Source organism: Rhinolophus ferrumequinum, chromosome 5 (assembly GCF_004115265.2).
Source record: "Rhinolophus ferrumequinum isolate MPI-CBG mRhiFer1 chromosome 5, mRhiFer1_v1.p, whole genome shotgun sequence".
Classification (NCBI taxonomy): Eukaryota; Metazoa; Chordata; class Mammalia; order Chiroptera; family Rhinolophidae; genus Rhinolophus; species Rhinolophus ferrumequinum.
In genome coordinates this window covers 37,650,942-37,677,622 of record NC_046288.1, presented here as the reverse complement: position 1 = coordinate 37,677,622, position 26,681 = coordinate 37,650,942, and the positions used below count along the sequence as shown (strand labels likewise).

The window sequence follows — 26,681 nt, the reverse complement described above, 5'->3', positions numbered from 1 at the left end:
CCATTCTTTCTCAAACACTGAGGTCAGAAACCACATCCTCTTTGCATCCTACCCTGTTCCTCCAGACAGACACAGTCACATAGTTCTTCACTTCCCTTTTGGTTTGGCGTCTTAATCCTGGATCCCTGAGCATCTCACCATCAGAGACAAAATCCCCCTCAGTATTTCTTCCCAGAGTCAGAGCTTTTAGCACTAGCACACAAGTCAGGTCCCTGGTGATATCCTCATACTTGTGTTGTGCTGGGGAATACCTGGCTTTATTTTGATTTAAAAGACTCTAAGAGATGCAAGTCTTGGCTTGACGTGTGACCTTTGCAAGTGATCATCCTGGACAATGGGGATGGGTATAGTCTTCACTCTGGAAGTTGGAGTGTCTGCTCTCCTACTGATTAGAGAAGTGTCTTAAACGTGGAAAGGTGCTGTAAATGGGAAAAACAAACAGTGGTTCTCAAGCTTCCTACACTTTGTAATCACCCGGAGAGCTTTAAAAATACCAATGGCTGGGCTCCACTCCAGAGGTCCTGACTTGATTGGTCTGGAGTGCAGCCGGGGCTGTACTGTCGAAAGCTCCCTCAGTGATTCTAAAATGCCCCCAGGCTGAGAACACTGCTCAGACTGACGTCCTGATGACTATCTGCAGAAAGGAGGAGACACTGAATTAGTAACTCCGGGGACACTCAATGCCAAGGAAGAATTGTGAGAACTAAAATATGTTTATTAAAGGGGGGAAAAAAGGACAGGTAGGCAAAAACCTGCACAAGTAAATTCAGGATAATGCTTCTTAATGGCTTAACCTACTGGACTAGCTGGGGACAGGAAAAAGATGCAGAGGAGACAAGAGAGATAGTCTTACACATTGAAAAGCTCAAGTCCAAAGAGGAGAGGCCGAGAGAAGCTGGATCTTCCCACACCCGGGAAACACCAGTTGGTAAGGGATTTACCTGTGAAGTCAGAACAGCTTTGACTATTGGTGGGGTTGTCCCAAGGGGAAGGCAGGAAAGACCATTACTTCTCAAAAGAACCAAAAGGGAACCAAAGCCTGGAGCAGCCCGGTCCCTGGGAGATGAAAGGAAGAATGTTCACATGGGGGTGTAGGGGTGGGCCATAACTCCTGATCTGGGGAGACCACAGCTCAGGGGTGCGGCCTGCACACTCAAACAGGATGAGGATAAGTGTCTCTCGGAGCTTTTGAACTACATTCACCAACGTGGCGGGTGGGCCAGGTGCACAAGTCCAAGGGCACCACTCTGACTGTGCTCTATGTGGATGGCCTCCCTTCGGGGACTATTCCAGGGACAGTACAGGTTGTGCCCTTTGCAGCTGAGCAGTACCAGTCTTGTCCATGGCATATCACTGTTGCACACAAATCCCCATGCTCCATGTCAAGTTTGGGTTTCACTTGAATCCAAGGATGAGGAGTTTAGAATCTAATGGGTCTGTGTGATGGGGAAATCTCTCCTCACTTTGGTTATGAGGAAAGCCTCAAGATGTGAGATGGGGTGCCCTAACACAGCCTATTTTATCCTGTGATGATTGTAAAGATAAATAGACCCCACTCCATTAGAGGTGGGGCAGCTTCCACTCTGTAGGTCCAACCTGGCCGCGATGATGGGTGCCCTGTAGAACTTTGACAATGTGGAGGAAAAAGAAAAACTGCCCCCCACCTTTTTTTTTTTTGCCCAGTCAAGATTGATTTGAGGCAGCTCTTGGGGAACAAAACAAGATGAGGAGGCTTATGTATGTGATGAGAAGGGGCCCAAAAGCAAAGGCTTCCTCCAGCCCAGCACGTTTCAAACTGCGGATTGTAACCTGTTAGTGGGCGAGCAGCACTTTAGTTTGGATTGTGACCAACATGTAAAAATAATAATAAAATAGAACAGAAAATATCAGTGCATTGCAGATAGTAAGGATTAAAGATTTTTTTAAATGAAAATTCTATTTGTTATATGTGTGTGTTCTAGGTTGCAGTGTGTAATACATTTTATTGCAAGTCTCTTTAAAAAAATAAACAGCTGTCTCCTTAACAAGCAGGGTAAAAACAACTTGTCTTTTCAATCTTCAGGTCCAGGTAACTTGTTTGCCCAGTTAGGAAAATCTTATTAGCCTCAGTATAAAAATTCAAGGTTATTTTTTAGTATAAACATACTGGTAGCAGAAAAGTAGTTGCACATGCCTGTTGAAGAGCCTTCGGGAAGGCTCAACTGATGCAGGGTGTCCAGGGATTCAGAAGCTCAGAGACCGTCCAGGTGGCTCTTGCCTCACTTCTTTTCTGTGATTCATCTTGTCACTAGAATTGCTACTCGCCTTAGATATGGGACAAAATCAAATACTTCCTTTTCAGGGCTTTATTTTCATACAGTATCATGTCTTAGAGTTTTCATGTATGAGCTAAAGCATCATAAAAACAAATGGAAAAAACAAAACAAAAAAACCCCCATGCAAGCCAAAGCTGTCATTTTTGTTTGTTTGGCGAGACACAACGGTGCTGTTGAGGTACTGTGCATGCTTGATGGTGAAGTGAAAATAAAACTCAGTATGGGTTTTACCTTTAGCAAGTTCATGTTGACTGACAGGAGCGATAGCTTTCTTGGGGTTTGAATTGAATTCAAGGTTTTATTCTAAACATCAAAAGCCTTTGCCCTTGAGCCCCTTCATCTCAGAGGAAAGCCTAACATCATCGACATTGCACGTGAAATGGAAAGATTTATTTATTTCTAAAGCTCAAGGAAGTTATTTTTTTTTTAAGCCACGAAATATTCCAAGGCCTTGACATAGATTACAGGAAAAACTTGGCCTCCTATTGTGGAACTATTCGGACTTGGTTTTTCTTTTCCCTTTTCTTAGGCCTTCAAGAAACCCCTCTTGAATTCTTCCTGACTATTATCCTAAATGCGAGTATGCAATCTGAAATGTAAACAAAATGTGTCCACTGATTTCTTTGTATGGGAGAGGGTGAAAATTCTCTTTAGTTATCATTTCTGTGGTCATTAGAAAAGAATTGCCACAGATGGTTTCTCTCCGAGGCAGTACCGCTGAGTGCAGCCTAGAGGACAGGCTCTGGGTCCAGAATGTCTGGGTTCTTATCTTCCTGCTGCCACTGGCTACTCCCACCACCCATGGTCACAATACAGCCTTGAGAAGGATATTTATCATCTGTCTACTGCGTGTCAGGCCCTTGACATTGCTTATCTTTAATCCTCAAAACAGTCCTTCCGGATTTGTTTTGTTCTCCCCATTTTACAGATAAGGAAACTGAGACTCAGAAAGGATCAGAGAAGAGCTAAACATAGCCACATGTATATCTTTTTACGTTATTTTTGTCTAACCTTGTCTTTCCCACTTGTTTCAGGGCTAATTTATTGGTTGACAGGAAGGAGATGTGTACATGTATTTAACTTTAATCACTTTAGTGCCATAAAGCCAGCACAAAGCAGGGTTTAACCCATATTTTCCCATGCTGGCCCTCTGCATTCTGATTCTAAAGTTTGGTTGGTGTGTTCTTATGTGATGCAAAAGAAGAAAGATGAAATTTACTATTTGTATATTGCCTCTCAGTGACATGTATTTTTCCCAGACTTTTAATATGAACATTTTTAAACACAGAGGATTTTAAACAATAATATTCTAACACCTGTATATTTACTACACAGTTACTAACATTTTACCATTTTGCTTTATCTATCTATGATTTTTTTCTTAATCATTTAAAAGTAAACTGCAAATGTTATGGCCCTTTATCCCTAAATAATTCCACATGCAAAATTCCCCTAAAAATAAGGACATTCTTATGACTAAATAATAATCTAATATCTAGTTCATATTCAAAGTTCTCCAGTTGTCCTCAAAATGTCTTTTATATATACATATTTTTTTTTTTTGGAACCAGTATTTAATCAAGCTTATTGCATTGCATTCGATTGTTATTTGTTCTCACTGTCTTTAGAACAGAGCTTTACCTTTGACACTGACTTTTTGAAGAGACCAGGCCAGTTTTCTATAGAGTGTCCTACATTTTGGATTGTCTGATTGTTTTCCTTTTCCCTCTATTTTCTGTAAACTGGGAGCTAGGTCTAAAAGCATATTCAGATTAAAGTTAAGCATATGTGACAAGAATGCTTCATGAGTGATGCTGTGTGCTTCGTATTTATCACCAAAAAGCAACTAATATCAGGTTCTTCTACTCACTATTACTGATGCTAAGTTTCATCTTTTGGTTAAGTGCTGGATTCCTCCATTGTTAAATTTTATTTTCCCCTTCACAATTAGTAAGCAATCAGGGGCGGGGGTGTGTGTGTGATGCTTTGACAACATGGGGAGATCCTGCTTTCCAACCATCCTTTGACCTAATGATCTTAGCATCTGTATTAGTTTGCTTGGGCTGTAGTAACAATGTACCATAGACTGGAAGACTTTGGCAACAGAAATTTATTGCCTCATAGTTCTGGAGGCTAGAAGTCCAAACTCAAGATGTTGGCAGGGTTGGTTCTTTCCGAGGGCTGCGAGGGAAGGATCTGTTCCAGGACTCTCCTTGGCTTGTGGATGGCTGTTTTCCTGTGTCACTTCATATCGTCTCCCCTCTCTGTGTACATGTGTCCAAATTCCCTCTTCGTATAAGGACACGGGTCATACTGGATTAGAGCCCACTCTAATGACCTTTTAACTTCATTCCTTCTATAAAGACCCTATCTTTACAGAAGGTGACACTGTGCGGCACTGGCAGTTAGGACTTCAACATGTGGATTTTTGCAAGCCAAAACTCAACCCATAACAGCATCCATTGATGATTCTTGCCAGAATTTATTATTTGTTTGGGTCTTAGATTGGGTACGCTGGGAAACAGATCCTGAGGTACAGATTTGTGTGCTGGTTTATCAGGGACTGTGCTTGGTAACATCTGTGAGAGACTAAGAGAAGCAGGACTGGGCAGAGAGAAGTTGAACCACAATGCAGTTGTAACAGAGACCTTGGCTTACGATGCAGGCAGCTCTGGAACTGGATGGTCCTTCAGAGATGTTGCAAATTGAGGCAAAGGGCCAGGCCTTTGTACCCTTTATCAAATAACCATTGGATACAAGAAGCCACTGGAGAGGGGACAAAACCTTGGGCTGGGCAGCTTCCTTCCATGGAGCACAATACCTGGGGAGAGACCCAGATGTAAGCTGTTAGGCACCAACAGTGCCAGCAGTTGGGGGAGAGAATGCGTGGGTCCTAAAGGGAGGGTTGGGGAAGGCACCGCAGCATCGGAACACCTGGGCATTGCAGAAGGGTTATTCCCCCAAATCTACATTCGTTAGCTGGCACTCTTCCAAAGAGAAAAGCTTTCCCTCATCAACTGGGAACAAGTTATAGTTTATTCTAAAAACACAAGTTAAATTCTTAAATCTTTTCCCTCCACCAATTTTCCAAGTAAGAAGTTGATGTAATTCAGCTATACTCAGGGTCGCATTGACTTCTGCCATTATGGGCCCCTTCCACAAAAAAAAAAAAAAGAAAAGAAAAGAAAAGAAAAAAAAATTAGAAATGATCTTTTACAACTGTGTTGGTATAAAGATAAATGTATCTAGGTTGGATTCATTATTATATATTTATTATCATATTCATTGGTTTTCCTTCTGAAGAAAACGTACTGTGGGCTTTCGGCACTGTGTCTGCTGTGCCTAATAGAGAAGTCAGCCCTAGGTATGCTCCAGGTCAGGGGTCGGGCAGGTTATAAACAAAAGGGTTGATTTTTGTTGCACAAATACATAAAAGTGTATACCTGTACAGGGGATGAGGGGGGTGACAGTCTAAAGGGAGGGGGCATTTAGCTCTAGTAGAAAGTTATCGTGCAGAAAAGGGAAGTGACCTGCTATTGCCACGTTTCCATTTTTTTTGGAGAAGCCAGACAGAGATTTTAAAATTTGAAATCCTCTGTTTTTAATTGTTGCCTCAGTTTTTAAAAAGTCTGTGGGCTGATTACAGCCTGAGGGCTACCGGTTTGAGGAGCTGGAGGCCGTGCGGCTCCCTGGGGAGGATTGTTGACCATTCCTATATTTAGTACCTGGCAGAAAACCTGGCATGTGCAAGATACTCACACATGTTTCCCGAGGAACGAACGAATGAATAATTACATTTTGCTAAGGCAAGTTACTAAAATTAGGTTTGATTTTATGCATCAAAACCAGTGAAGATCAGAAAACTAGGCGCTAGATTGTGCTGAAAAAAAATCTGCCTTGGGTTATTCACAACAATTTACAGAGACTTGGCAGGAATAAAAATGTGTGCAGAATACTCTTAAAACCAAGTTTGTGGACTAGGTCAGGCTACCTCAGTGATGCTGTCACTAATCAGAGAATCGGAAGGGATTTTGTGGTATCTTGATTGAATTCAGTATTAGTGTATTTTCGACTTATTTTTCCTGTTTAAGGCAGAAACATTGTGTTAAGAAATAACCTTGCAAAAACTATGTCTTGTCATTGTTTTTCCCTCGGGGGAAGCAAGTACACCTCACTGCCAAACGTTTTTTTATCTCTGTCCTTGGCCTTTGGTTGCTAGCTGGAAGAAATTTGGTCAGAAGGCACTGAGTTCATACCAAGCCCCTTCTCAGGGAGGACCTTCTCTGGTCAGAAGAGAGGGTGAGGAGAATGAGGAGATCCTTGAGGAGAAATGGGGACCCAGAGAAAGAAGTGCTTCTCTTGAATTTTCACGATAATTCCCAGCTGTTTTGTCTCAAACATAAAAGCAGCAGTGGTCCCTTGGGTTTCTCTTGTCAGAACTTTTCTTCAAGATGCCCCTTTCGGGCTCAACGCTCAGTCCTCTGAGGATCTGGGTATCCGAGCCGTCCTGCTTCGCTGATGATCAGGTGCCTGCTAACTCCCACTTAAACGCTGGGTCCGGGCTCGACCACAAGCTGCCTTGATTCTATTGGACAAATTGCTTGTGTGAGTGAGTGTGTGTGTGTGTGTGTGTGTGTGTGTGTGTGAGAGAGAGAGAGAGAGCGAGAGAGAGAGAGAGAGAGCAGTGATGACACATAATTACCCAGATAACTCAGATGATGAGGACAGAAATTATTCTTTTTTCCCCTTTCCCCCAAATTGACCAGTTTGTGTGCCATTTTTAATCTTAGTGTTTTTTCAAAGGGATCAACATTTTTAGTATTACAGTTTCCCTTTTATGGTCGGAGACATTAATGAGCATGTACATAGCTATAGCAATATAAAATGTACGTGCACATACATCTCTGTCTATTTCATACACACACACACACACACACACACACACACACTTACTGCCCAAGAGAAAATCAAAATGGAATAATTAATAGACAACGAAATTTAGTGTACCCATAGTGCAGTGAATTATTTACTTTGTACTGTGTTATCTCTAATTCTCATTTTGATAGTTGTGTTTTGATTTTGATTATTTGAGAGAGAGAGGGATGAATGCTGGAAGGTATCCTGAATCATGAACTCTGCTTGTGCTGACTCTTCCCAAATTGACCTACGAGAACCTGGCAGAGCTGAGGATCAGAGTAAGAAGAAGTTGCTGACAGGAGACCTGGGGCATCCTTTCCCCTGAAGGCACTGCTTCCTGGTCACCCACTCTAAGCCTGGCACTGGTTGACTGGTTGCCTAGTGAGAAGAGTAATTGTGTTTTCAGTAATGTTTATTGAGATACTGCTATTTGCTAAATACCTTATATACATTTTCATTTGTCTCACAACAACTTTTTGAGCTAGTCTTTTGTGCGTTTCACAGATAGAAGAACTGAGACTAAGAAAGAGTAACATGGTAACCACCCCCACCACCCGAGCTAGGAAGCAGCAAGTGGGCAATTCACAGGTAGCCTGTGCACCCCGCACCTCTTTGTGTAAGGAGCCTGTGTTCTCCATGAGTTGTTCCAGCGAACTCTGATTCCTGCGCCTAATACATGATTTCTCCCCCTCCCCCAAGAGAAGCTTTGTGTTACTTGAGGGAGAAGAGTCTTTGAAGAAGAAAATAAGAAAACCTAAAGGGAACAGGGAGCCACAATAGAAAGATTCCAGTCTGAACTAGGTTATGGTCTTTAACAGTTATATCTTAAGGATTTGCTTTGATGTTGTCCTGAACAGATATTGATGGATAATAAAATAACTTTGATTTTTTTTTGTATTTTTAGTAAAAAGTTAAGCAGTTGGCTTCTCTAAATATAGCTCTTCTTACACGTGTGGCCACTCCTACCAGATGCCAAACATTTGCAAAGGTGAACTGGAAGCAGAACAGTGTTAGTCTAAAGAAAACAACTCTTCTCCTGCCTACCCCCAATCATTCAGTTTGGTCAACTTGTACATCTTTTCCTTCAGGACAAAGGCTGTCAACACCATTCTGTGATTATTAAGAGCTCTCAACAGTTCTGTTGAACAAATTCTGTTCCAGGCAAGGGATCTTTTTCCACCAAGGCGTGAAGGTGGTGCTGCCACGCACAGATGCTCTTCAGCCTTGGTTCTTTTAGTAGTTCCTGTGTTTTTATGTTATGGACTTGTTTTTTGCCATGCTTTGAAGGCAGTCCTTGTCTCATCTTCTAAATTTTAAAATTTACATGAAATGAACTTTTTCACTTTGTACCTGAAGAAAGAAAGCAGGAAAGGAAGGAATTCAGGAAAGGCAAGCACAGGCCTTTTTGTAGGGAGACGAGACGGCCATCCAGGGCTCTGTCACTAAATATCTTTTTGCCTTCATCACAAACCAAGAGGAAAAGCTAGGTTTCCTTGGTCCTAATGAGTCCCACTGCCTTGCAACTCCAAGTGTGGTCTGTGGGACAGCAGCAGGGTCATTACTTGGGAGCTTGTTGGCAATCCAGAACATCTGGCCCCGCCCAGACCTACCAGATTGGAGTCAGCAGTTTCCCAGCATTCCCAGGTGATTTGTGGATACATTCGTTTAATAGGCACTGTGCTTGTCCATCACTCCCATAGCAGGCTGAGTACCTGATGAGTCATCCAGGGTCCCAGAGTTTTTTTAATGTTGAGAGAGAGAGATTTTTTAATTTTGTGTTTTAACAGAGAGAAATAACACTGTGGTTGTAGGCCGTGGGAATAACATGGAGGGAGGGTATTGAGGAATAATATGAGGGAGGGCGTAGAGGAAGGGAAAATGGCAGAGCTAGTGAGTAAAATGGAGAGGATGAGATGCGCAAGGAAGGGCCAGCCTGAAAGGGGGTGTGACCTGGCCATCTGTAGTCCTGGAGCAATCGTAGTGTACACAAGCTCAGATGCTGGAGGGTGGGGAGAGGTAGAGGAGCCTGAGGAGGTTCTGTTATTCTCAATGAGATCAGAAGCAGAGTTATCACATGAGGGGGGCAACGGAGATGTTGGGGGCGATGCGATTGGAGCAGGTATGAAATAGACCTCTAGGAGAAAGGGGGTGCATATGGGCCAGGGAAATGTAATATGATTGCTGGGTAATATTAAAGCCCCACTGAAGTCAGTGGTCAAGAATTTGAAAGTGAGACCAATCAGCATGGCTGCGTATTTTTCTCCAGCTCAGTTAGTTGCAGGATACCAGTAGAGAATACCTGGAAAGACAGACGTGATCCTTGATCTCCCAGAGATTATGTTTTAGGAGGAAAGATGGCATCAGACCAATAATTCCTTATTTAAATACAATGTGGTGATTGCCATCTTGGAAACCACAAAGGGCCAGCAAGCATCTAACAGGGATGCCTGGTCTAGTGTGAGCGTCTGAAGTGAGTCCTGTATACATGGAATGAGGTTCTGGAAAGGACCTGAATTCTTCCCTTCTTTTTTGTTTGAATTGCAAGGAATGTGATGCAATAGAGGAGTAGTAGCAAGTTATGTATAATTTTGTGTTTCTTAGTGATCTGCTCTGACTCACTCTGATTGTCATATAAGCTGTAAATCAACCAGGAGAAATAGCATTTGCCCGGGATTTTAGAGCCATCTAAGTGGACCTAACTGGAAGCAGGAAAGATGCTTCAGGAAGATAGGCAGTACATGTAAAATGCATGAAATATATCTTCTCTCACTTGTTCCATTTCTTTTCTGCTGACTCTTCTTAGAAGATGTGGGCAGTCGCTTAAAGATTCATACCATGTATCTGATGGACACTTGTCTCATTAGGGAGACCACCTCAGGGATGATGTAGATGCCTGATCACTGCACTGTACACCTGAAGCTGAAGCTGAACAATAGTGAATGTCAACTACAGTTTTATGTATATGTATAGTTACAAGAAGTGGAGTACAGCGTTAGGAATAGAGACAGTGGAAATGTAATGCCTGTGTGCGATGTCAGAGGGATAGTGGATGGGGGAGGGGTTGTCACTGTGTGAGGGATATAAATGATAAATGTCTAACTATTACATTGTTTTGTGCACCTGAAACTAATAATAAAAAAATGTTTAAAAAATAAAAGGATTCATACCATGGGAGGAGAGAACATGTCTTCCTGCAGCCCTTGTGCAGCACAATAGAAGGTGGCTTAGTGGAAGGAGGTGCTGTTGCAAAAAGGGACTGCTGGTTACTGTAAATATAATAGAATTCAGAAGATTTCAATAGTAAAGAGAAACCCTGTGATTCTCAGCCTGCCATCTCCAAGACCCTGTGAAAATGTTCTACTTTCAAGAGAATTGTTGAAAAGTTACCCAGGAGGAAATTGCCTCAGAATCTCGAACCTGGCAAACCCAAACCTTTAAAGGGAAGATGTAAGGTCTAATTGAAACTCTTTGAAACACTGTTTCCTGAGATGTGTGGCCATAGAGGGCCTGGCCTTGTCACTAGCAGTCCTTTATCAGGCCCTCTTGCTCTCAGATGTGGCCAGTCAGCTTAATACTCTGGGCCCCTGGACCAGCAGCAGCAGCACCGCCTGTGAACTTGTTAGAAACAAGAGTACTGGGTCCCTCCTGAGACCCAGTGAATTGAGACACACTGAAACAGGATCTCTGGGAGTGGGGCCAGCGTCTGCATTTAAACAAGATCCCCTGGTGATCTGTGTGGCACGTTAAAGTTCAAGAATCAGTGACCTAAAATACGATTGATCTGTCATCCTAGTCCTTTATATTAGGCTTGTTATTAAGTAATTTCAGAGATAAATTACTTCTACAACTCCCCATGAAACCAGAGAGATGTGAAGAAGCAAGGACAGGTGCAGTTACACCGGAGCATGGACAGGAAAGGTTTCTAGAACTTTCCTAATAAATTAAAGCAGGATTCTGTCTTCAGCACTATTGACATTTCGGTAGTGATCATCCTTTGTTGTAGGGAGCATCTGGGCGTTGGAGGATGCTTAGCAGCACCCCTGGCCTTTACCTACTAGATGCCAGTAGCACCCTTCAAGTTTTGGTTTGTGACAACTAATAATGTCTAAAGACTTTGCTACATGTCCCTGGGAGATGGGAAAAAGGCAAAATCGCTCACCCCTTGGAGAACCACAGGCATAGAGTGATGCAAGTGTGGGTGTCTTCAGAGGGTGTTATTTATCAGGAGAGGGATGTTTTATAGAGGCAGTGGGGTGGCATTCATAACCCGGGCAATAATATGTGTCAGTGCTCACTCCTCACTAGGCATGGCTTGCGTTTGGATACCTCGTTTAATCTTTATAACAAATCCATGTTATAAAGCAGGTTGTAAAGCAGGTACGTATCTTCCCCATTTTATGGGTGAAGAAACCAAAACTTAGAAATTAAGTCACGTTGATACGTGATATACTGGGGGTGCAATCCCAGGTCCATTTAACCAATCATATACATGTATAGATATATGTATCTCTATCTGTGTCTGTCCATCTATGGATCTGTTGGCCTGTCCCTATCTATCTTCTGAATCTGGGAAGGACTGGAGAGGAGAAACAGTCATTTCTTGGCCAGAGCCCAAAAGTGACTTTCAAAACACTTGAGCTCCCATGGAAAGCAGGTTTGCAAGCGCGGTGCCTTCTCTCACTGCAATGCCCACCCTTCACTCCGCCACCCCCACACACACCGTGTTGCCCTGTGCCCAGGAGCCTTCAGCCTCTGCTTGCTGCCCCCCCGCCCTTGGTGGAAGACAGTCGGTGTGTGCTTGTCATGTTGAGGGTTAGCAGCCTGAGCCCCACTGTACACCCGCCCCCCGCAGGGGCCTGAATACCAAAGGCTTCGCTGTGCAGGGCCTAGGGGGCAGCTGGCATCATCAAAGGGAGCTGCTGAGAGGGGAGCGTGAACAGGACCCAGACTTCACATGAAAGGGCAGCCTGGTCTCTTCCGACCCCGAGCCCCGAGGGAGCCAGGAGCACCACAGAGGGTCTGTGTATGGCTGGGTTGGAGGGAGCGCAGTGCTCTCTGGATCTCAGTTTCTCCATTTGTAAATTGAGGGGACGGGACAAGATGGTCTCTAAAAGAGGGTATACCTTATAGAGCAGCAGTTTCTCGGGCCTGTAGCAACCTTGGAGAGAGCTGTGCAGCAGAATCACCAGTGGAGAGAGTTGTCTGCTCTCCCGGCCCTCATCTCTCATTCACTCCACTCTGGGCCCCAGCCTCTGTTTAATAAGATTCCCGGTGATTGCCAGGTGTACGGCCATGACTGAGAACCACTGGACCAGGGAAAAGGGTTTGGGGATGGACTGGTCTGGCGTTTGGGCCTGAGCTTAGTCATTGTGAGATCCCAAGGCATTTACTTAAGGGTTCTGGGCCTCGGTTGTACACATCTGTAAAATGGGGATTATAATATCTACCTCATAGTGGTAAAACAATAAAATTAGGTACACTGGTGAAGTGACAGTCCATGGCAGGCATTCAGCGAGAGTAGACTCCCTTCTCCAGCCTCCCTTCTAATAAGACAAGTGACACTCTGTTAGGCAGTGCTGGTGCATTTTTTGTAAAGAGGAAATTACTGTGCATTGGTTTAGGAAATCAAGGGAACCAACTTCCTTTTGCACTTTATTCATAAATATTGATCTTTTCATCATATCACTCCCATAATAGGAGTTGTAATGATCTTATATATGCAAAGTATTTGAAGGTGGATAAAGGAAGATTGTTTTAACAAGTATCAGAAGGAGTTATAGCAAAATATTAACAGGGGTTCATTTGGGCTGGTGATTTTTTTCCCCTCTCCTTTCCATGAATTTTCTAGATACTTCCATGTTTAAAGTCCTTTAATGGCTTCTCGTGGATCTTGGCACAGCACCCGTTCACCTCAGTGTGGCTCCCAAGAGCTGTGTCACCAGCCCTACATGTAAGCCCCTTGAACCTTTTTTGGAACTCCTCCCCCTCTTACCTTGGGCTTCATACATAGGCTTTTGTTTTTAAAAAAATTGTGATAAAATGTACATAACATAAAATTTATTATTTTTAAGTGTGCAGCTCAGTGGCATCAAGTACATTCACGATGTTGTGCATTCACCATCACCACCATCCATCCACAGAACTCTCCCATCATCCCAAACAAAAACTCTGTACCCACCGAACAACTCCCATTTCCCCTTCTGCTTTCCCCTGGTAACTTCAGCTCTACTTTCTGTCCCTCTGGATTTGCCTATTCTAGGTACCTCATGTAAGTGGTATCATACAATATTTGCTTTTTTGTTATTAGCGTCAGGTGTAAAAAACAATGTAATAGTTAGACATTTACACCCCTCACAAAGTGATAACCCCCCTCCCCCAATCTACTACTCCTCTGACATCGCACACAGCCATTACATTTCCACTGCCTCTATTCCTTACGCTGTCTTCTTGTGACTGTGTGTGTGTGTGTGTGTGTGTGTGTGTGTGTGTGTGTGTATAAATAAATTATAGATGTCATTCATTATTATTCAGCTTCAGCTTCAGGTGTACAGTGCAGTGATCAGGCATCTACACCATCCCTGAAGTGGTCTCCCTAATAAGGCAAGTGTCCATCGGACACCCTACAAAATCTTTACACCATTATTGATTATATTCCACAAATTGTCTTTCGTATCCCCGTGGCCGTCTTGTGGTTACCGATTGTACTTTCTAATCCCCTTATCTTGTCTTTTTGTGTCTGGTTGATTTCCCTTAGGATAATGTTCTCAAGGTTTGTCCATGTTCTGTATCGTCTATCAGAATTCCATTCCACTTGATGGTCATAATGTTCTGTTGTATGTTTATACCAGATTTTGTTTATCCACTCATCTGCTGATGGACAGTTGGGTTGGCTTCACCCTTTGGCTCTTGTGAACGCTGCTGCTATGAACTTGGTAAACAGGAGTCTCTGCCTTCAATTCTTTGGGGTTGTCGGGGAGGAAACATTTTCTTTCTACTCTTCTAGGTTCTTTGGCTGGTCTAGTAATCAAATTACCATAAGATAGATGAACAGGAGAAAATAAATTAATTTTATAAGTACAGAGGTTCCATAAGAATATGAAGGCCGGTAGGCAGTCAGGCAATTGGGGCTTATGTGCCACTCTGAACTAAAAAGAAGGGGCAGGAGTCTGGGACTTCAAAGGAGAGAAAGGCTTTCACATGGAGATGGGAAAACCAGTGTTTGCTATGCCAGTCAGAGACACTGGAACACAGAGAGGACTTTGGTCTCCAGGCCTTGCCACGTCTCCTTACCACACGTAACCCATACTCTGTAGGTATCTCTGAGGGTACTGCTCTTTCTGGACCAGGCCCTTTATTCTTTTAGGAAGTTAAGAGGGAGGCAAAAAGCTCTTCCTGAGTCTTTGGGGCCTCAGTTATCTTCACCTCAGAATCATCTGCACGCCACATTCTGGGGAGACTCTGAACCCCTACTCAGTGTATACCTAGAAGTGGAATTGATAGATCAAATGGTGATCCTATATTTAACTTTTTGAGGAAACACCAAACTTTTCCATGGCGGCTGCATCATTTTACATTCCCACTAGCAATGCACAAGCGTTTCAGTTTCTCCACATCCTCACCTACACTTGTTATTTCCTGTTTGCTCTTGTTTTGTTATAGTAGCTGTCTTAGTGGGTGTGAGGTGGCCAGACACAGGCTTTTTATCAGATCCTCCTCTCCAGCCTAGGGCTTTCCATCTGTTGGTCCTTCCGCCTGAATCTTCCCTCCTCTTCATCCTTTAGGGGTTAGCTTAATTCTCACTTCCTCTTCAAAGTATTCTCTGGTCCTGTGAACTAAATTGTCCCCCATTTAATCTCTTTAATCTTTTATATTATTCTGTTCATTTCCTCTACAGCACTTACCATACTTTGTAATTATATAGTAAGAAATCCTCTTTCCAAACTCCTGTTTGAAAACCCCTCTTTTCTAACATGGAGGGAAAGGGCCATGTTTGTGTGGTCACCTTATGAACCTAGTTCTGAGCTCTGTGTCTGGTCCATAGCAGGAGCTCAGTAAAATGTCTCATGAAGCCTTAGCTTGCCTGGTGCTCACGTTTATGACAAGCTGAGGCTGAACTGGAAGCAGGATAATGGCGAAGGTGTAAGCAAACCTGCCAGTTGGTAAAGGCAAAATACAAAATAAGGATTTTGACCTTCAGCTTGTGTTTTGAGCTGACTAAAAGGACATGATGCATTCACACTCTTCCCATCAGAATTAAGGCAGCCTCCAGCTGGTCCAGCAGCCAGGAGGGGTGTTCCGATTATGGGCTCTCCCTACCTTACATCATATTCTGGCTATCTCACTTTCTGTCTAGTTTTCTTCATCTGTAAACTGGAAATCATATTATTACTTACCTCCTAGCCTTGAGGTGAGTATTCAGTAAGTTACTACATATAAAGTGCTTAGAACAGCCTGGCACATAGAAGCTCAGTCAGTAGTAGCTATTATCATTATTATTATTAGTTATTAGATATCACTCTGATGCTAGGGAGACACAGGTAATAAGCAAGGATTAAAGAGCTCTGCCAATTGCTTCCTCTGTCTAGTGCTCAGGGATGGGGCTTACAGGGGGCTGTCCATCTCTCTCTCTGATCAGGTCCAGAATGAAGGGAGTTTTAAGTTTGGGTTCTTAGCATTTCTCCAGGACTGTTCTCTGGTTGTGTGGTCCAGAGGGGGTCATCACAATCATTCTCCAAACATTGCTCCAATAGGGCACTCAGGATAGATGGGAGGCTCTGCCTTCCCGTGGAAGCCAAAGGAGGAGTGGATTCTCCCTCTTCTGTTGTTGGCAGCTAGAGCTTGGACTTGTGATCCAAGCATGGGCAATTAGGTGTTTCTGCCTTGGAATCTTGGGTCTTCATAGATTATGGCATAGGAGTAGGGTCAAATACAGACTCTTCCTGGCAGCTGTGGAAGATTTAAGGGTCCCTGGTATGACATGAGTGTCCAGGGATGATCAGGTCTATGGTGGCATCTGAGGCAAATGGTTTATTTTTGTTAGATTTGTTCTTTTTTGTTTTGTGCCATGTCTATTTTATTTTTACATAGAGAAAATATACGTAGTAACAAATTCTGATAGGAATTCAGTAATTTTTCAATAACTGCTTTATTAAGCTATAACTCATACCATACAATTAATCTATTTAAAGTGTGCAACTCATTCTTTTTAGTGTACTCACAAACTTATGCAACCATTACCAAAATCAATTCTAGAACTTTTTATCACCCTTTACCCGCCAAACCTTATACATGGTTAGCAGTCGGTCCTCTCTCCCTCCACCCTGCCTGCCCCAGCCCCAGGCGATGTGAAGCTACTTTCTGTCCTTATAGATGGCAAACTGTTATTAAACCAGGATTTAAGCCATGCCTTCCTTTCCTTAGAGGAAGGTTTCTCCTTTAGGCTTGCTTTAGTTACCTATTGCTGCAGAACAAATTACGCCAACATTTAGGAGCTTAATACATTTATTTTCTCATAGTTTTTTTTATGGAGCAGGAACCCATGTACTGCTGAGCTGGGTTCTCTGCTTCAGGGTCTCTCACGAGGCAGCAATGTGGTGGCCAGGGCTGTGGTCTTACCTGAAGGCTCAGCCGGGAAAGGATCTGCCTTCAAGCTCACTTACGCTGTTGCTGGCAGGACTCGGTTTCTGGAGGACAGTTGGACTGAGCACCTCATTTTCTTCCCGACTGTTGTCTGGAGGCCACCCTCAGTTCCTTGCCCCATGGGCCTTCCCAATGTGCAGCCTACTTCATCAAAGCCAACATGAGAATCTACTAGCAAAACAGAAGTCGGAATCTTTTCTAATCTAATCATGGAAATGACATCCCCTCAATATTGCTACATCCTTTTGGTTAGAAGCAAGTTACTGAAGGGGAGACCTCACAAGGCCATGGATACCAGAGGCAGGGAGCACTGGGCCCATCTTGGAGGCTGTGTACCAAAACTGTTCTGCAACCCTCCCATGAGTTCTGTAGGCTACTCAATATCTTTGTAATACATTTCTGTTTGGCTTGACTTAGTAACCAGACTTGGTGACTGTTGTTTGCATTCAGACCAATATACAAATAAAGGCTCATAGCCTTAACGATGGGGTTAATCCGTCCTGATGAATCCATCATAAGTGGAACATGTCATAAGTTGAAAATGCATTTAATACACCTAACCTACCAAACATCATAGCTTAGTCTAGCCTACCTTAAAACGTGTTGGGAGCACTTACAGTAGCCTACAGTTTCATCTCAAGAGTAATTGCCTTCCGCTTCTAATCACCAGAAGTAGGAGACACAGATGGGCATTTTGTAGACATGATGAAATGCAAAGACACACGCAACAAATTTCCAAAAACCGCTGGCAACACAGTGTACTGTACTGATTGTTTATCCTGGTTATCACGTGATTGGGAGCTGTGTCCTGAGAGACTGTCTTACTGCATATCGCTAGCCTGGCGAAAAAAATCAAAATTCAAAATTTGAAGTACAGTTTCTACTGAATGCATACCACTTTTGCACCATGATAATGTCTAAAAATCATAAGTTGAACTATTGTCAGCCCGAGTGAATTTGGTTTATATTGATCTAGCTCCTTTCTCTGTGAGTTATTAATACTGCTAGTTACTCCTTTTTCTTCTTCTTCTTTTTTTTTCAAAGTTATCATTTCTGTGTCTGAATACTTTACTACCTCAGAGCCAGTCAGCCAGCATCCATCAAAAATTAGTTTAGATATTAATCTCCACAAAGATGATAGAAGAGAGGTTAAGAACCTTTCAAATTAGCCTTATCAAAATAGGAAAACTGAGTTCTGTTAATGGAACAGCCCGTAAATCCTCATATCCTGCCCAGGGTTTTTGCAGTTTATCCTCATTTGGTCTATGACGAGAAGGTTGCTTTCTTTCCTAGAGGTTCTATCAGAAATCCAGTGCAAACTAGCTTAAGCAAGAAAGGGAAATTTGTTGTTTCACACAACTAGGAGAAATACTGGGGAGGCTCACGGGATGAAATGAAGAAGAATAGAGCTCGAGGGTCTGCAACCAGTGGCTCAGTGCAGGCAGCTCTCTCAAGCTTTCGTTCACATCTCCATCATCTCCATGTCTCCCTTTCTTAGCCTCGCTCTTTACTATTGCAATCATGCCTTGGTATGTGACCTTTAGTCTTTCAGCCAGAGGGAGAGAAGGGTTGGGTCATATCTTTATTCCCAATGCCAGGAAGACAAGCATACTAGGCTAGACCAGGCCTGGGCCAGTACAGGCTCTGACTTGAGCCCATTGTCAGGGTCCCTTCCCTCCAGGCATGGACAGATCAACCATGTAAGTGACCCCTGAAGTATTTGAGATCCCACAAAGTATAAGACAGTGCCATAGTCTGTGTTAAGGCCCTGCCTGGGAACTGTGGATTGGCCAATGTTTTTCATGGAGTCTTAGAATTCATGTCATTGCACCCAAGGTCCAGTGTCTTAGTCCACTGGCAAAATAGGGTCATACTGAATTTTTCTGGTATAGATTTCACTTGTTCCCTAACTACCTGACAGTTGGGAAAAATATTGTAGAGACGTGAAGGCCAGAGATGACTTGGGAAATACTGTCCATTTCGTGGACTCATGACCAGAGTTAAATTACATTAACAAAAGAGGCCTGAACTTTTTATTTACTGCCACTTTCTGTGATTTCTGGGCAGATTTTAATTTTTTTTTAACTTTCAAGTAAGGAATGATTTGTCAAGTTCATGAAAATCACATGTATTCAGAGACTCATTAATCTTAGTGCCAAGGGTAAGTCTTGTTTTTAGACCCATGGGATCTTGGATCTTGATCTTGGATTGAGCTCAAGATTAGTCCGACTTGGTTCTTGGAAGATGTAATATTATGCTTCTTTTAAATATGGATATTGTCACTGAAGTTACTCTAGTAAATTTCCCAAGGAATTCTTACAGGAAACATTAAGAACTCGTCCAGGTCTGGGACCATTCACAATTGTGCAGGGACTTACTCACAGTTGATCACATGTTCTTTATGGCTGCCCTGCAGGTGCTGAGTACTAGAAGCAATTGTGTAGGGTAATCTGCCTGATCCTACCTACTTATAGCCTGGTTTAGGGCTCTACCCCCAATTAAGGAAGCTGCTCACTTTTTAAAAAAAATTTAGATTGGATCCATTATTAAGGATGACAGTGGGGTGTAGAGAAGTGAAGATAAAACTTACCTGATGTCTCCCAGAAGCAAACGGGCACGTAGAGGGTGAGAACTCGTTTCTTGGTTCAGACAGACTTGGGTTTGACTCTTAAAAAAGACACCTCCAAGCTTTGTGACCCTGGGAAATAGTTCACTTCTTTAAGCCTCTGTTTTCTCATTTGTAAAATGGGGCTAATAATAATACAAACTCAAAGGGACTGTTTGATGTGTAGTAATAAGATAATCCAAGATATTTAGCATTGTGTGTGTACATTGCTTTAAAATCTCTATGTGGTAGTTGTAATAATCTCTGGAATCATGATTTTTTTGTTCCCTGTGTGTCCCCTTTCCACCGTGCACTTATAACGTCTCCCAAATCTCCATACACAGAGCAAACCACCGCTGCCACCTGGGGGTGGCATGGGGCCTCCTGCGAGACTTTAGAACCAGGCCGACTTGGGTTTAAGTGCAGGATTCAGCTCTTAGAGATCCAGTTCCTCAATTGTAAAATGAGACAGTAACACATGTTGTGAGGGTTAGAGATAACATATTTAAATGTGGCAGATAATAAGCTCCACTGTAGGCTGGCTTTTAAAAAATTCCTCATCGGACCATCTTTGCCAGCCCAGCTCGTAGTGACAGTATAAGTGAAGCTCTCTAGAAGACAAATCATAGTTGTCCCTGATGTCTGTTTTACTGGCCCCGAGTCAGACTTCGTTGCCTTTAAGTCTGGCCTGATTTCCTTCAAACCAAGGTCTATGGAGCCATGATAATGGGCACTGCCACTTAGAAATCTGCTCTTCACGTAACTCATCCTGACACAGGTGTCAATTAAGAGGCAACATTGAGGTCAATCTTAGCTCCACCGAGAGTGGACATATAAGACCAAATTATAAATGCACACTAATATGATTGTGACTTTGCATCAAGACTGTCAAGAAACACTAGCAAATAAAAGATTTGTTTGATATAGAAAAAAATGATGTGCTAAGGTCAAAGTTTCTTGAGGAAAGTTTTCTCCACTTCCACCTGGTACTGGAAAGCTACAAGTTAATAAAAACATTGTATGTTCCCAAGTTACTGATTCACATTGCAGATTCTTCCCCTGATAGCATTTCACATGGGTCCCTATTCAGGAGAGAATAAAAGCATGGGGGATGTTTAAAAGCTCGGTGACATCTGCTGACGTTCTCCCTTCTTCTGTCTTGCAGCCTACTTCTGCTTCCTCCTGACTGCTCTGGGTGTGACCGCGGGTGCCCATCGCTTGTGGAGCCACAGGTCCTACAAGGCCAAGCTGCCTCTGAGGATATTTCTGGCTGCTGCCAACTCCATGGCTTTCCAGGTGGGGATGGATGGTCGTCTCTGCTTTAGGCGGCTCTGTGGGAGGAGGCACAGACAAGCTCCCTGTGGAGTGGACATTCCTCTACAGCCATTCTAGTCTCAGTGCTCAGTCCCCAAGCACTCCCTGCCTGTCCCAAGTTTTATCTCCTTGTCACTTTCCATGCTGTAAAATGTCACCTGGGGCCTTTGTGGTTCAAGACATGCGGACCTACCAAGGAGGAAAGGAGATTCCTCCCTCCAGAGTACATGCCCTCAACGTGCCCTGAAACCCTCAACATTCTTCTGGCTCTGATGACGGCCAAGTTCTGTGCTGAGCACTCCATATGCATATTGCATTTGATCCTCACCGTCATCCCATGTGCTATGTGTTATGGTGTCCCCATTTTACAGATGAGGAAATTAAGGCTTAATGAAGTTAAAGAACTTACCCAAATTATATGACTAAAAAATGGAACATCTAGGGCAGGCAAATGCAGGTTTGATACAAGGCCAATGCTCCTAAGATATAGGAATATATCCTATAAGTCACCCTATAAATTTATAGTGGAAAGTCTATTCACTATGGGATTGGAAGACACAGGATTTGAGTCTTACTCTGATGGTTGCTAGCTGTGAATCACTTGCTCATCTCCAATTTCTTCATCAATAAAAATAGGGATGTAATTTCACTCCCAGAATTGTTATGAAATCATTGCAAATTGCAAGGAGCTATAAAAATATAAGGCAGATTCATCACTACACTAGGATTGGGCCATATCTTTTAGGACTGTTCCAGTCCTAGATCATTTCCCAACACCCAGGGTGCTTTCTGAGCTGCCAGAATTTTGGTTTGATCATGGATCTCTTGTTTTCCCAATTCCTCATCTGATCCAGCAGGGTAAGTGCAACCAACTTGTTTTCAAAGTTTCTGCCCATATATGAATGCAGGTGATTCCAGACCCTGTGTATTTTCACCCCTTGGGAAGAAATGGCGATTCCGAAAACTGATTTAGGGTCCAGGGAAACAAGTGACCCAGGAGCCTCTCAGTGACCCCGAGACATGCAAGTCACGTGGCCACCTCTGCAGTGGGTCTCCTATCCCTACAAGACAGCCAGACCCTAAGCATTTCTCTAAATTGCTCTTGTGTCTTAAGAATTCAAATCTCTATTTCAGGCTTCCCTCCTACAGTCTGAACATTCATAAAGCAAATAGGATCTAACACAATAGAACTTTTTGGGAACACAATTCGTATTCTGAATACCTACTGGTTATGATTCAAACACAGTCAGGAATGAGTGCCAGGGCCTTGGCAAGAAGCTGTGCTCAGAGAAGCAGTGGGCAGCTTCTCGGTTTCATGGTTTGTTCACCACTGGCAAAGTGCGCTATGCTGCACTTTATTTGACTTCAACCGTCTTCGTTCAGTGTTGTGCTTTGTTTATCATAGCGATCAGTTTTGATAATGATAATTTAGAAACTCATTGACTTGGGTCTTAGATGCTATTTAAGACATAACTCAGTAATTTCCATTTGTTTTGTTCAAGCAGTTTATTATTTTTAGCCTCCACTTACACACTCATGTAGTTTTAAAGCACCTCTATTATTGGAATTTTTTTCTCATGTAAATAACTTGGAATTGAGAGCCTAAACCTGTTTTCCCAGTGAAACTATTTGTTTACAACTCAATTTTTGAGAACCTAAGTTTCCTTAACAAAATATCACATAACAGAACATCACACTGTGATTTTAACTTTACTTTGGGGAGAAAGTACAGTGTAGACTCAAATCCTGGACTAAATTCTTGGCTTTCCCATTCGCTAGATGTGGAACTTCGTGCAAGTCTCTGTTTCTTTCATCTGCAAAGGAGGGCAGGTAGTAAGACTTAACTCACAGAGTTGTTGGGATGACGAAATAATGAATAAGAAGTGCTAAGTTTATAGTAGCACTCAGTAAATGCCATCCTCCCTCTTCTTTATGAGAATTGGCACACCATCTCATTCATGTCTGTATTGTAGTGCCTATTATTTAGAAAGCACTCAGTGATTGTTAAATGAATTAATAGTTTTAAAAAGTATTTTAGAAATCATCAAATTTGAACTGTGCACCTTTCTTCCAGGCCCACATTTGTGGTGGATTTTTTTTCATTCATCCAACAAATATTTATTGAGTACCTACTTTGAGGTAGGCACTGAGCTCAGCACAGTGGTTTGAATGACTAGCAAACACAGTCATGATCCTTGCTTTATGGAGCCTTCTATTTGTGGGATTTTAGAATTCCCACAATTTCCCATTGGAAATATCAGTGCTTCATGGGTCTGGGGTTTTATAACAATGTCATCTAGACCTAGGTGAGTGGAAGCTTCCATGCAACGCATAACTGTCAGAGGGAAAGAATGCAGTCAAATCACCTGGGAAAGTAAAAACTGTGCTGTGATCTGCCAGTCTAGGGTATTGACAGCCCTGACTTAATACAGAGTCATTGATTTAGTTTCCCTTCGATGTCCGCCTGGGTTTTTTAAGATATCATGTTTCCCCGAAAATAAGACCTAGCTGCACAATCAGCTCTAGTACATCTTTTGGAGCAAAAATTAATATAAGACCCAGTCTTATTTTACTATAACATAAGACCCGGTCTTATATAATATAATATAATATAACATAACATAATATAATATAGACTGGGTCTTATATTAATTTTTGCTCCAAAAGATGCATTAGAGCTGATTGTCCGGTTAGGTGTTATTTTCGGGGAAACACAGTAGTTTCAAGGGTTCTCTTCTGCTCTCTTCCATCAGAATGGTCATGCCTTTGGCCAAAATGGACAAGTCATGCCATGTTATCTTTGTTTGAGGATCAGCAGGCCTTTTGCCAGATGCTGCAAGCAAAGATTTTGATCATCAAAAACAATCTTCTTAAAATTGGGGCTTAAAGATTTGAAACTCCCTTTTCTCTTTCTTCTGCGGAGGATGGATGTATGTACCAGTCAGGGGGCGATAGTGGGAGAGGTGGAGGTACTTTTAGTCTGAAAAGATGTCTCTCTGCTCTTGTCTTTGGGTTTTCCCAGAGACCTCTTTTAAGTAGCGTTTAAGGCTTTCAGTTCTTTCAGTTGAAATCTGCTGTTATTACACAGGAGCCCTCTTGACATGGAGGTAAAGGGAGAGCGTTCTCTGGTCCTATGGTTAGGGGTCAGTCTTCTGGCGAACCTGAGCTGAGTATTTCCCTCCCTCTGGGTCAATCAGGCTTTGGTAAAACCTAGTTGAGTAGGCTCTGGTAAAGCAGTTTCTCTTGAGGACAGGTCTTGCTAAGGAGAACAGAGAGCTTTGCAGTTACCTCTCTCCTTTTCCTCTGGAAGAACAAGGGGATTTTTCTCAGCTGTTCATGGCAAGAACCTGGTAGGGCTCCTGGAGGTAAAATTCTTGAAAGTGTGGAGCCCCCTGGGACTGGGCCCGCTAGGGGTTTTTAATTTTTAGGCTTGTCCACACTAAGCCTCCAGCAACTCAACACTGACAGCTTCAAGTGTTCCTACCCATCCTGGCGCCAGCTGCAGACTTTGGCTCCTGGGCCTCTGTGTCCAGTAGGCTGTGATTCTCTGTAACTGCCTGTTAGTCTCTCTGGTTTTCAGGGCAGCAGTTTGCCTGTGACCTCAATTCTCTGATGGATCTAAGAAGAGTTGTTGACTTTCAGTTTGTTCGCCTTTTTTTTCTTGTTGAGTGGATAGGAGTTGACTACTTCCAAGCTCTTTACATGTCAGACCAGGAAGTAGAAGTTGCAGTGTGATTTGTAAATATCCCATGGTAATGGGCCATGAGCTTTGGCAGGTATATAACAACAAAAACAACAACGTTTGAGTGCTAACCACGTACCAGCACTTCATTAAGTACGTTGCCATCTGATAATACCCCTATAAAGTAGATACTGTTATTTCCTCATTTGATAGGTGAGAAAATGAAAAGAAAGAGGCTACATAACCTGACCGCGGGCATACAGATTTAAGTGACAGAACGGGGATTCAAGCGCAGGCGGCTTCACGCCAGCGGTTACCCTCTCACTGATGCTCTAATGCCTCTCCCAGGATCAAAGTGTATATTTATCCTTTCATTTTGCAAATACCTGTGCTAAGCATTGTTCCCAGGCGCTGGAGAACAAGACAGACTAGGTCCCTGTCCTCATAACATGTATATTACAGTGGGAGAGAAAGCAAATAAGGAAACAAAAGAATGTGAAGAATTTAAGCACAGCGATGTGATAAAGGGTGACAGGGAGGTGGCTTCTGTAGAGACGATGGTCAGAGAAGACCTTGCCGAGGGGGTGACATGATTGCTGAGACCTGAGGGAGAGAACAGGTGGGGAAGAGCATTCCATACAGAAGGAGGAGCCAAAACAGAGTGGGAGCAAGTATGGTGTGTTCAAGGAAGAGAAGGATGGTTTATCAGGGGGGCTGGTCCACGTGAGTGTGGGAGACGGTCGTGGAAGAGGCCAGAGACGGGGACAGGGGCCGCACCAGTGCAGGGCGCTCAGGCATAGCAAGGAGTTTAGGTATTGTCCTAAAAGCCCTGGGAAGGCATTGTAAGGTTGTCAGCAAGGGAGCGACGTGGCTTCATACATTTCAATGGCACAAGGAAACCTCAGACCACAGTCATGAGACCCCAGAGATTCTGTGCCAGATTCGGGATCATGGAGCAACCTCCAAGCCTGGGTTTCTGTGGATGTGCCCGTTGAAGAGGGAGGCTGGGACATCAGGCAGTGCTCTCGAGGATGACTCCGGGTGTCAGCAGCAGCATGTGGTGGCCCTGGGTTAGAAGGAGAACCAAACACCGGCACACTACTGCAGGCTCGAGAATTCTGAACCTCCCATGGCTCTTGTGCAGGTTCTAACTCTGACTGCTGACATCCTGTTTCAGTGTTGGCCACCTCTCGTAACCACAGGCCTAAGCTTCAGATGTCCGACCTTTCTTCTGCATGTCAGAACCACAGAAGGTTAGAGCTGGGGGATCTTAGAAGCCAAGTCTCATTACTTTTCTAACAACTGAAGAAACTAAGGCCCAAATGCCTGAACTTATGTCTGTTTATTTTTCTACATTGTCTCAAAAAATGTTCATGGGTGTTGAAGGACACTGTTACAATGCAATTCCTTGACAAGCTATTTCTTCCTGAACCTGCCACCAACGATTTAGACTGAGATAGCATATTGTCACTGCTTATTCTTTATTCCATTGCTCTCCTGCCAGACACTCTTATGTTGCTGCTTTCTAGGTTTCCCAACCCACTGCTTCTTTTGCATTTTGGATGATTTCTCTCCCAGCTGCCTTCATTTGCATTTTTCTTAAATGAGACCACATTGTGATAATTTCTATTCATATTTCTAACCTTTTTAGATACATCTGTGTTATTTCTCTGTTCTCAAAGATGTCTGCAGCACCTCCTAATTTGGTGCCAACCAACAATGTTATTAACAAAATGTGTATGCCTTGTTCCCAGTCATTAATGAAGATGCCAAATAAAAGTACTAGATCTAACAGGTACATTGGGGCCTTCCATTAGCTGCCTTCCCCCGCCGCCTCCCCTCATTAGATATTGAGCTGTTTTTCATCTCTGGTCCTTGTTTATCAAAGTTCAGGCTTTTCATTCATCCTGTCCTAGTTCCTACTAGCCCCAACTGTAGGTCTTGTCACAGGAATATTTCACGGATGTTATTTTATATGCTTTATTAAGCTCCAACAATGCAATAGCTGCAGGAGTCATTGAATCAACAATTTTAATTAATGGTCAGATTTACAGAGTTTCATATGCCAGAGGAAGTTTCTAGCCTTGCTTTTAGAAATTCTATTAGAAGGCAGACACATTTATTATCTTCATCTTCTCCTATTGATTCTTCTACAGCTTTTTGTATAAATCTGCTAGTCAATTCCTTTTGAATGTTAGGTGCATAAACC

The 26,681-nt window shown here is 43.0% G+C and overlaps 1 protein-coding gene across 1 annotated transcript in view; it reads left to right on the top strand.

Moving 5' to 3' along the window:
• SCD5 (stearoyl-CoA desaturase 5) overlaps positions 1-26,681 on the top strand; it is a 138,286-nt gene that overhangs the window by 59,938 nt on the left and 51,667 nt on the right. Inside the window, exon 2 of the mRNA XM_033106539.1 lies at positions 20,642-20,772. Within this exon, the coding sequence (XP_032962430.1) occupies positions 20,642-20,772 (131 nt within the window). The remainder of the gene's footprint in view (positions 1-20,641; positions 20,773-26,681) is intronic.